At 37.5% G+C, this 11,876-nt stretch overlaps 1 protein-coding gene across 1 annotated transcript; it reads left to right on the top strand.

Moving 5' to 3' along the window:
- Nucleotides 1-1,550: 1,550 nt before the first annotated feature.
- LOC118824618 (zona pellucida-like domain-containing protein 1) lies at nucleotides 1,551-7,502 on the top strand. Its single transcript, XM_036594895.1, has 11 exons — nucleotides 1,551-1,684; nucleotides 1,815-1,943; nucleotides 2,343-2,563; nucleotides 2,951-3,135; nucleotides 3,772-3,844; nucleotides 3,974-4,071; nucleotides 4,267-4,347; nucleotides 4,955-5,126; nucleotides 5,828-5,948; nucleotides 6,077-6,097; nucleotides 6,436-7,502. The coding sequence occupies exons 1-11, from the start codon at nucleotides 1,666-1,668 to the stop codon at nucleotides 6,588-6,590; spliced, it is 1,275 nt and encodes a 424-aa protein (XP_036450788.1). The 5' UTR covers nucleotides 1,551-1,665; the 3' UTR covers nucleotides 6,591-7,502.
- Nucleotides 7,503-11,876: the final 4,374 nt, after the last annotated feature.

Raw genomic sequence — 11,876 nt, 5'->3', positions numbered from 1 at the left:
AGGGCAGCCCATAGACCACAATGTCCTACATGTATGTTTGATATGGTGAGCAGACCACATGGTGAGCAGTTTGATCACATTGTTTTGAAGTAAATGTGTCCCAAAGTGTGAAAGTCAATGTGTAACATTAGGAATTGTCACTGTCAGTACATATATTTTCTGCAATTAAGTAAACTGTTTTTGCATTTTAATGAAAGATATTATGATTTTGTCATATCATGTGTACAAGTGTTCAAAGCTGTCTTTACTAGTCATGTAATGGCTAATGTTTTTGAGTTACGTTCAAAATTAGCCTATATTGTCAATAAATTGTCACCGAACCAAGGTGTTACTACTGTTTTGGTGACAAAATAGAGTGTTCAGTCATTAATAAAATCACCACAATTAAGGCATAGGGTCAGTCCAAGTCAGTTAAAAGTCTTTAATGCATTTTCATCTCTGACTATATGAACCAGTTCGGTAGAATGATCCGTATATTAGTATATAAGTATATTCAGTACATTTATTTATTTTTTTCAGTAGTTTGCCGCTGCAGCCCTAATAATACTGAAATTTAACAAGCAGTTTTAAAAATACAATCTACTACTGAATTCATTTGTCTCATGTAGTAGTTCTTGTCTGGTATTGTTGCTTATCAGCATGAAAGCACCTGCATAGTTACCCAAACTGCTGTAGGAAAGAAGAATATTTCACCAGCTCACAGTTTCTTGAGTATTCACTAAAGCATGTGACAGTCCATATGTACCATGGTTTAGTTAAATTGCTGTTTCCAAAATCTCAAAGTGGAAAATTCTGTTTACTGTAAGTTTAATTTACCATGATGCACTAATTGCAGAAACATATTTCTTCAGGTCCTGTGATAACTAAGCCTGGACTGAAAAGAAAGATATCCAATACTTGGGATAAATTGCTGTATACATTTTTATGTAAAGACAGGCAAAACCTGACTCTGTAGAACATTAACAAAACATCACATTAAAAATAGAGGCTGTATTAGTCAGCCGAGATTGTTTGACCTTTAAAAACTAATGTGCAGACTGCTTTTAGTCTCTTTATCTCTTTGTAGTAGGCTTCCACAATTTCATGAGAACACCCGTGATGCTGATATTGAGTTGAAGATGTCTGCAATAAAAGCAGCAGTAGACTTATGACCTGCCTCCTAACTTTATTGAAAGGTCCCGAGGTTAACGTTACACCTTCTCATGACGCTTTGTTATTCTGATTAATTCTTTGTGTGTGTTCCAGGGTTCTTCTCTAGGTCAGCATAAAGACTCTTAACATATTGTTTGATGTCAAACTATCCCAAAAAGGTCATCCGAAGCATTGTCTTCGGACCCCGAGGGTTCAACACATACTTCATGAAGTTTCATATTGTTAGGTGAAGGGATTCTGTATTTAGAAATGTACACAAAGAAAACAGGCCATTCAGAGTGGTGTACCTTTGAAGGATTTGGGTGTGTCATTTCACCGTGTCCTCGGGCCAGGACCATAGCAAAGCATTCACAAAAAAAAAAAAGGGCTGTTCTTACATGCTGCACACCAGGGACATGCTAAGTTGCAGTGACCTTATTTTTGGCCAATCCTGCCAAGGAACATGGATATAAAAGTGCTTCATCAGACCCCATTAAGAGCGAAAGGCTGAGGATAACCAAGCAAAAAGCAAGGATGAAGTATCTGATGCAAGGTGCGTACTTCTACTCCTGGAGCCCGTCTTCCTGGAGCCTTGGGATCTTCTCTTCAAGATTTTCCTAAACTCCTGGATGTTGCACTGATGACTGACTTGGCTGTTGGTGATGTCTTTCTTTTATGCACAGGTTCAAGCTCAACCAAGAGTCAGAAAATGCTCCTCCAGCTTTTCCTAGTCTCCATCACTGTGAATGCCGTTAGCAGCCAATTAATAGCGACGACATCGGCTAACTGTACTTCATACTTGAGAAAACCAGGTACGTTCTTGTGCTATTTCTTGATGAGATGCACTCTTGTTATCACAAATCCATGAGACACTGGTTCATTTGGATTGCATGTATGAATGTGATTGAGTCTGTGCTGAAAAAGGTCTATGACTTGGGTAAATTACTGTATAAGCTTTTGTGTACAGACGAAAAATTGCCTTTGCAGAGCTTTCAGACAATGACAATATCAGGAAAAGACACATTTTAGTCACTGTGCATAACAGCTACATAAATATATCATACGAGATAATAATGCTTACAATAATGCTTAAAAAAGAGCCCATTCTGGGAATGTTATCTGCTTCAGGGATTTAGCCCATTCTAGAAACTTTGGCAAAATTGACAACTGCAGTTTATAACAACACTTAAAAGCCTCTTTTTCTCCCTTAGACTACGCTGACATCTCAGTGGAGTGTGGCACAAATTACATTAGTCTTGCCATACAACTCTGTCCAGCTGTCTACTCTGGCTTCAATGAATCTCAGCTTTTCCTTAACAACATTATGAATGATCCTAACTGCAAAGGCACCGTGGACACCACCGTCGCTCCTCCTGTTCTCCGCTTCTCCTTTCCCATTAATGTGACCAACGGTTGTGGAAGCACCCTCACGGTAAGATAAGGCTCTCTGATACAAGAGTGAAGCGCCAAGAAAGTCTAGTCAGACTGATGCTGTAAGGAGAATAATCTTTAACATCAAATGGCTTTACCTGTGGATTTCTTAAAGATTTGTTGAATTACTTTTGCTTAAACCTCAAGTCTCATCCGAAAGTGCACCTCAGAGTATAGTAGAAGATAATAGACATTAATCTTATTATTATTATGGAGATACTCTATCATAGAGTTGAGAGTCTGCTCAAAAATATTTTAAATATTATTGTAGTCTTCACATTTCAATGCATATTAGCATGAAATAGGATCTGAAATTGTAAACAGGCTACAGGTTGTATCCTACATACTTTACTAACATATGAGGTTTTATGTCTGCTCTGATTCCCAGACCACCAGTGCTCAAGGCACCGGAATATTCTCAGACTTCTCCAATATACAGACAGTAAACATCAGTGGTGTGGTGAAATCGTATGACCCCTCATCCAGCGTTGTGACCTACAACACAGACCTAAAGTACTTTTACTCATGTTCCTATCCCCTGGAGTACCTGATCAACAACACACAGCTTGACGTGTAAGTATTTGTCATGGTTAATAGACGAATAGCACTGTTTTGTTTTTTTGCAAGTGTGCTCTGAGCAACCTGGATAATTCTTATTGCACATATGATGTTTCTGCTTTGTGACATTAGCTTTATATGAACTTTTGTGTAAAGGAATTATGCTCACTAATGTTTTTCTAGTAGTGTGTATCCACTAGTTTTAAAAATTTGGTATATAACCTTGGTAAACATTAGTGACGTGTACATGATTTCCATACATTCTGCATAACGTTGTCTTTTAGCTAACTTTTGTCAGCAATTATGCTGGTATCATATACTTTATTCATGTGGAAATGATCAATACATTACTTTCTAAGTGTAGAGAAGCCCTGGGTTCAGCATAGATTGGCAGTTTTAGAATTTCTAGAAAGAAAAAAAAAGTTCTAGAAAGATGCTCTGCCCACCCTTTCCTCCTCTACTATTCTACTATTAGTATGTAACATCTCCCATTCAAGACTTAACAGGGCGTAAAATACTTTGTTGAAAGGTTAATCTGCAGTTAGGATTACATGAAGCGCCATAGTAGCCTCTAATCGCCACATCTACTTTGGACACAATGCTCAACATCCTGTCTCACATTACTGACCAACGCCAAACCTCCTCCCACAGGTCATCTTCTGCCATTGCAGTGAAGGACAGAAATGGCAGCTTCATCAGCACATTGAGCCTCAGGCTGTACAGCGTAAGGCATTTCCAGCAACATCACAGCTTTACATTTTTTAGTAAATTTGCTAAGGCTTGAAATACTTCTGTGTAATAATAGAATAATAGAACTTGCCTCTAAATACTGCCTATTTTCTTTTTGATTTAGGATGCAGCCTATACCACACCCTTGGTAATTCCTTCGCAGGGCATCGAGCTCAAGTCTAATGTGTTTGTTCTGGTCCAGGCCACCAACCTCACCACTCAGTAAGGAAATGCAATTCTCTTGTAATGTTGCTTTAAAACTTAAAACCTGACTCATTATTGTCAAAGATATTGATTAAACCCTGAATTTAATTTTGGACTAAATTGCACTGCCAATAGAATTTCAAAGTAGCCTAGAACTTCGGATAAATGTAAAATATTTAAGATTTTACTGATTATGTTTCTGTTTTACCACAGGTACATGGTGCTGCTGGACAGATGCTATGCTTCTGTGTCCCCTTTCCCAGCCACCTCGACCTTTTATAACTTCTTTGTGGGGTGAGTTCTACCAGATAATCATTCACATTTGCTCAGCCTCTACATTAGGACTTTCTTTCAAGACCTACATGATGTTTACTGCATTACTATCAGTAAAGGTGTTGCTGTGAAATCCATGATATATCATCACTATCCAATGAAAAACATGTATCTCAGTTTTTTACAATTTTTACATTTCTGCGTCATTTACGCTCAGCAGTTCTTTACATTGTGTGAAAATTTCATGATGATAGTACCAATAAAAATGCTCCAAAATTGCTTGAAATAAAACCTCTTTCCATTAACTTACATTGAAAGTAAAGAGTGTTTTTGGCCTCTCCTGTAAAGTTACTATTTTGGAGATAATTGTTTTTCTTTGGATAGCGACGATATGTTTTTTACTTGCCACTAATGATATTGATAGAAACAGTTTTTGGTGTAAATTGAGCCTAATAATTATAGATACACCACTTAGAAATAACCAGACATTGCATTTATTATTTATACACTACACTGTATAAATGACAAAAACTCATTTGCCTCATGTGGTCTTGAGTCACAAGTAATATCTGTGTCTTTGAGGCTTTATGGCCACTCTCTTACAATAATAAACTCTGGTGTTCACCAGGTGCACCAAGGATCAACTGACCAACATCACTGAGAACGGTCAGAGTCAGAGGGCTCGCTTTTCCTTCCCTGCTTTCCGATTCATGGAGCAACAGAACCAGACAATCTCTAGATACTACCTGCACTGCATCACCAGACTGTGTGAGACCGCTACCTGCAACAATATAATTAGGGTGAGATCATCTTACACAAGCTACAGATACAAACATACACACAGATACATATAGACAAGCGATGCTCCTGTTAAAAGAAGACTATTCAGGTAAAGTGGGATAAAAGGTCTGAGATTTCCATAATAAAAATTTGGAGTGGTCCTTTGTAGATGGTTAATAAACTCTTAACAGATTATCAGTAACACATCCACAACATATCAGTAGTGAAACATCTGAATACACTGAAGTAAATATCTTGTAGATGTTCTGTTGATACACTTAAAACAAAGTGTCACCAAAAATATTCATCCATACTGTGTACTAATATAGGTTTGTGACCTTAATTACCTCATTTAATACCTAGTTAATACAGTTATTACAAAAGTTCAAATATCAAAACACATGATTAAGTTCAAATATTAAACATCATCACTGTTGTAAGAAAACTTTTTTGTTGTTGTATGATCTACAAAATGGTAACTGTAGGAGAAAAATGATTAATTGCTATAAATTTTAAAAAAAAAGCTTTTTAATGATTTGCTTTTAAAATTTTTATTAGCTCATGTGTCCATTAAACCACCTTCACTGTACTGTAAAGGCACCGTTTTTAAATGGTGAAAATGTAAATAAATAAGTAAATAAATAAAAACCTACAAGGTTTTGTTATGATCTGATTATTCACACACACTCATTTTGTTCCTTTCTCCATTATTTTCCACCAGTCTTGCTCCGCAGGCAGAAGGAAAAGAGATGTGGAACCTACCTCTTCTTCTCTTCTTGTGGACGGACTCACAGATCCCACCACTCTCATCTCACCCCTCATCATTACCCGAGCTGACACCGGTATGTACTTTAAATAAAATATAATAATGAAGCATATACAAATACAGAGCAATGCCTATTAACTCAACGCCCATTAGTTATTTTACACATATTTCACAAACGTCTAACTCTGCTTTGTTTTGTTTCAGCTGCATCATCAAAAGAGCAAGGTAAGCTACATATTTCTACATATATCTGATACACAGAAGCATCTTCACAGAGTTCTTCATGTTATTTAAGGCATAATGTAGACAACCACAGCCCATATGAGGCAGGCCTAGACAGCTCTGTATAGCTGAGTACAGCTGTAAAGGAAGCTAAATTCCTTTGTAATAAAAAATGAACTGTCCATTGATATTATAATGGGCTTATTAATTAGTTATAAATCTTAAGGCTTATTATTCAGGGTTTATGATTCATTTTTCAGTGAATACAATGAAACCAAGTTTAAAGGGTAAATAGGTGAAGTGTAACTTCTACTAAAACACTTTTCTTGTGTCTCTCTCAGCTTTGTCTGGCAGTAATACTCGCTCGGACTCATCTGTTGGGCTGGCGGTGACCGTGGGCATCCTGGCGTTCGTCTGCATTGGGATTATTGGGGCAGCTGTTATTTTCTACAAGAAGCTCCTAACCTCTGGCGCCTCCAAAATTTTCCATGGCTAAAGCTACTATGGACTGCAGTGACCATGCTCCATCTGGGACAGAGGTCAGCTGGTGGAATAGGGTCACTGTAGCTACTGTAATTAATATTGCAACGCTGTAATCTTTGGTTCCTATGATACAACTTGGTGAATTTACGTCAATTATAGAAAATAAGAATGTACATATCAGTAAGGTTTAGTGGAAGAAGAAGGGAACTCATTCTCAATGTTTACTTCTGGATGTTTGACACAGCAGCAAAAAGAGGTTAAACTCTTGAGGCAGGGCTTTGAGAGATTTGACGTAAGGGAAAAGGAATAGGAAATATATGGCACCTTAGTTCGTAGGTAGGGGAATAGGAATGTTTTTGATTAGAAGTCAATTAAAATTTAAAGTAATTTATTTCATTTTGGAAACTGCACGATTATGCGAAACACTGCACATAAGCAACGTGGTCTATATCCCTAAGAACAGTAGTTCTTAGCTGCTAATTTACAGATAATCAGCTGCAGCTTTAAAATAATTTGGTACTTTGGTTGCTTATCTGAGTTTTTATCAAAATGTCCATATATTGTGTTTCTTATAGAGACTTGAAACCTTTTTTTAATTCAATATAATAAAGTGACCTCAAGATGTACTTGAATTAGTGAGCCAAAACTGCCACTTAAGTCACTTCAAACAAACCAAAAAAAGACTTGACCGTTTTTAATCAATATCAGAAAACTTGACTTTTGGTTAATTAACAAATACAAATGCAGATCAAAGCCCTTTGAAGGGATTATTTCAGAGAGCATAGCAATACTTTTGTTTTGATGTTTCAAATGTTCTTGCACTTATGGTTCTAATTACACAATGATGTCTAAATTGCAGATCCATATTTGTGATCCATTCATTAATGCATGCTACATAATGAATAAACATCAATAAACAAGTCAATTATCTCTTTGAGTGAATTTTTATATGCACTATTTTTTTCTTTCAAGAATTACACCTACTTTTGGGTTTGCATAGCCAACCTGGGTACAATGCATAGGTGCTGTACTGCATTAAGAAACTGATACCTCAGTATCATTAAGGGGTTTTGCAATGTAAAGTATAGCACTAAGGTGTTCTTTAAAGTGTTTCATTTATCTGTTACCCGTTCTAAAAAGAATGTTCTAGACATTCGAATGTGTCAAAACTTCACCTTATATGGATGTATGGAAACAGTTAATCTATGTTCACAAAATGAATTGGTCAACTCGTGTTTGCAGACTTCACAAAGGCTGTTGTCGGAAGAAAACCTTGTATCTTCAAAATGGTAACTTTACAGGAGAAGGAAAAACCTACTTAACTTTTAATGTAAGTCAATGGAACCAGATTTTTTTACAAGTCATTTTGGGCCGTTTCTTTTAGTCCAGTCATCATGAAAATTACACACAGGTGTTTTCAAATAATGTCAAAAACTGAAAAATGACAAAAATGGAGATCCGAGGTTTTCTTCTGACAACAGTGATATCTACTCACCTCAGCTCAGCGTTTAAGACAGTCGATCGACAGAGAGATGGAACATGGTAGCAGTAAGTAGAGAATAATTTTTGTGAGAGCTAAGCGATTATTCTTCTGCATGTTCTGAACAGTTTACTTCACTCCAAAGCTTAAAATACACAAAATGGCTTATAATGTATGATTGTGTAAGAAGTGGAAATTTGGTTTCGTAATGGATCGAGAGGGGTGGGGGTACTGGCAGCAAGCCACCTGCACTAGCAGCATGTGAGAACTTCCATCCGTCCATGAAATTTCACACAAATGGAAAAACTTTATAGGCCTTTATCACCAAAACACAATCAAATAAATAAAAAGTCAAGTTCAAAATGTTTGAAAATGATAAATATTGAAGAATTTGCATTTTGATAAATAAAGGCGCCAAAGGAAATTGTTTTGGGTTTGGGTCTGGTTCCCTAACGAACCTTTCAAGTAGTTGGTTCTTTAAAACGTACCTGGAAGATTGCTTATGGTATTGCTCCAAAGAACACTTTTTGGCACCTTCATGTTTAAGCCTTTGTAATCTGTAACCTAAAGCAGAACCAACATAAAGCAGCATGTCACTGTCAATAGTTTCACTGCAACAATGTCAGGTGTATATGATCTTAAGCTTGACCTTCACAGCTCTTGATGCTTTATTGTCATTAACCTAATTTCACAGCTTATGTTCTTTAAACACTATTCACACCACAGGGCTCTTGTTTCAGTGATACTCGAATCCCCATTCTCTCCACAGAAGAACAGCAAATTTGATCTGGCCACAACACAAACTCTCACTGCTCAGTTGATTCAACCCACCACACACTCTCACTGTAGTGTGCACTGTGGAATCAGAACAAAATATTCATAATTCATGGCCTCCTGAAAGTCTGACAATGCTTATTGTAAACCCTAGTCTCCTTGTCCGTGTCCCCAGGAGCATATTCTGATCATCCATTGTATATTCCGAGTTAATAAAGCTAGACTTTTGTCTCCTCTGCTTGGGACTCAGACCTATTTTTTATTTTTATTTTTTTATGAATTGTACTTCAGTTTGTAGCCACGGTCACTGTCTGAGAGAGGCTCGCATGTCTGTGCTTGTATTAAAAAATCTCCCCAATTGAAGTATAAAGTGTCATTACCCGACATTATTCTTGTATTTTGCATTTTACAACTGAATAATGACATTTGTGGGAGTTTATCTATCAAAAATAGTCATAATTCATTTTCACATCACTATTTTCCAACCTCTCTTTATTGTTTAGAACCAGATTGTTTTTGTTACTGTGCAGTAAGGACTGAAACACTCCTTTTAATGTCTTTTTCAATGAGTGGGGTCAAATTGGTTGAATTGGCAGATACAGTACATGGACACACCCACAGGAGCTGTTATCATATCCCATTCAAAATCCATATTCATTTGTAAGGAGTTGGTCCGCGCTTTGCAGCTATAACAGCTTCCACTATTCTGGGAAGCTTTCACTATTTTGAAGAGTGTCTGTGCGAATTTTCGCCCATTCATCCAGAAGAGCATTTGTGAGGTCACAGGTTGTTTTGTGCACTGGGGCTCAGTCATGCTGGAAGAGAAAAGGTTCTTCCCCAAACTGTTTCCACAAAGTTGGAAGTGTACAATTGTCCAAAATGTCTTGGTCTGCTGAAGCATTAAGATTTCCCTCCACTGGAACTGAGGGTTCTAGGCCAACCCCTGAAAAACAACCCCATATCATTATCCCTCCTCCACCAAACTTTACAGTCAGCACAGTGCAGTCAGGCAGGTAATGTTCTCCTGGCATTCGCCAAACCCAGACTCGTCCATCAGACTGACAGATAGGGAAGCGTGATTCATCGCTCCACAGAATACGTTTCCACTGCTTTAGAGTTCAGTAACGGCAGGCTGAAAACCACTCCTCTCCATTTCATAATAATAGCACTTACAGTTGTCTAGGACAGATCTAGCAGGACAGAAATTTAACTTGTGGAGAAGGTGGCATCCTATGACAGGGCCATGTTTAAATCACTGAGCTCTTCAGTATGACCCATTCTACTGCCAGTGTTTGTCTATCGAGACTGCAAGGCTATGTGCTTAATTTTATCCACCTGTTAGCAATGGGTGTGTCCAAAACACCTGAACTCCATAATTAGGAGGGGTGTCCCAATATTTAGAATAGAAATTGCCCACTAACACATGCTGAAAAAAACAATCATATTCAATTATTTTCCCTGTATTTGATGTATCAACTTATTAGCTTTTTTCCACAAAGCACGTAATTTGACCAAGGGTGTTTTTTGCATACAACTGTATAGCATGACTGCTGATGTTCACAGCCTGCAGTAAGATGGGTGGAGCTGTCACAGTATACGCAGCTGGATAGGCGTGTGTGACATCATTCCTTTGTTAAACAAATCGCTCCAACATGTTGAATATTCACTGTGACGATTAATGTACAATTAATCTTCAGTGAGGAACTGTGTTCAACTGGTGGTGAACCACATAACATTCTTTCAAAATCACAAAAGAAACACAGTCACTGAGTAAAACACACAATAACAACTATAACAAACACCTACCTTGTACTTCCACTCACTGGCCACTTTATGAGCTCCACAAAGTGTACAATTACCATCTTTTGCTGCACAATTTCTCAGTCACCCTTTACCCCGTTTATCACTGGTCAGTTTCTGACCACAAGACTGCCTTTGTCCAGATACTGTTTGGGTGGTGAACCATTTTCAATACAGCAGTGACATTGGCATGGTAGTATCATTGTAGTGTGTGTGGGGTTTGTATGAGTGTATCAGACACAGTGGTGTTGCTGGGGGGGTTTACACACAAGTGTCATTGCTAGGTCCGGAGTGGTCCACTTCCCAAAAATATTAAAGCCAAGAGCAGCTTTGTGATCAGAAAGTGACCACTGATGAGGGGTTAGAAGATGGCTAACACAAATTGTGCATCAACAGATGGCCTACAGCCTTTAAGTGTATACTTGAGAGGTGGAGCTACAAGGTCACTGTTTCTAATAAAGTGGCCGGTGGTATATAGTCAATGCCAGCCTTACTGTGTGTTTAAATAAGCAATAGTTTAATTCTATTAAGTCTATATTTAGCATTGCAATAGCACTTCATAGTTCATAGAAAGTTAATGCCATGCCACAATGCTAATGGTAAACAATAATTAAAGGTACATTATTATAAGCCAGATGACTAAACATGGCATGTAGTAAAAGGGATGGTACCCACTGCAAAAATTGCTGTAAATTAACAGTCAGTTTCTAAATTTTCCTGTTATACATTTTTTACAGTGTAGATACACTCATGATAAATGTGCAGGTTTCTCCTCTAGTCTTGTTTGATTGGCACACTCTGCATAATTTGGAAATGGAAATCTGTACTTTTGTAGTCCACACTTTGAAGTTCTGAGCTAAGCATTAATTGCACAAGAAACATTATATTTCTCCTCCTACACTGTAAAAAATTTCAACAGTAAAGAACTGACAGCAGGGTTGCCAGGAACTTGCCGTTAAATTAACGGTATCCTACTGTTGTAAAATGTATGGTTTAATACCGTTTTTTACAAATACAGGATATAACCATAATGTAGTATGTTTACAATGTAATACTGCTAGATGTTAACAGTTCATTACCTTTTTGATGGGGGTGCACTGAGTAAAATGCACTGCTAAGATGGTCTTCAGTCTCGCCAGCATTCGACGGCTAGTTGTTGAAAGTGCTAAAAGAAAACAACAAAAAAAGCAGTCTCCTACAAAATGATAATCCAGGCAATGATGGGTAAATGTTACAGATGCGTTT

This window comes from Colossoma macropomum, unplaced genomic scaffold, assembly GCF_904425465.1.
Source record: "Colossoma macropomum unplaced genomic scaffold, Colossoma_macropomum, whole genome shotgun sequence".
Taxonomy (NCBI): domain Eukaryota; kingdom Metazoa; phylum Chordata; class Actinopteri; order Characiformes; family Serrasalmidae; genus Colossoma; species Colossoma macropomum.
This window is presented reverse-complemented; position numbering and strand designations above follow the sequence as displayed.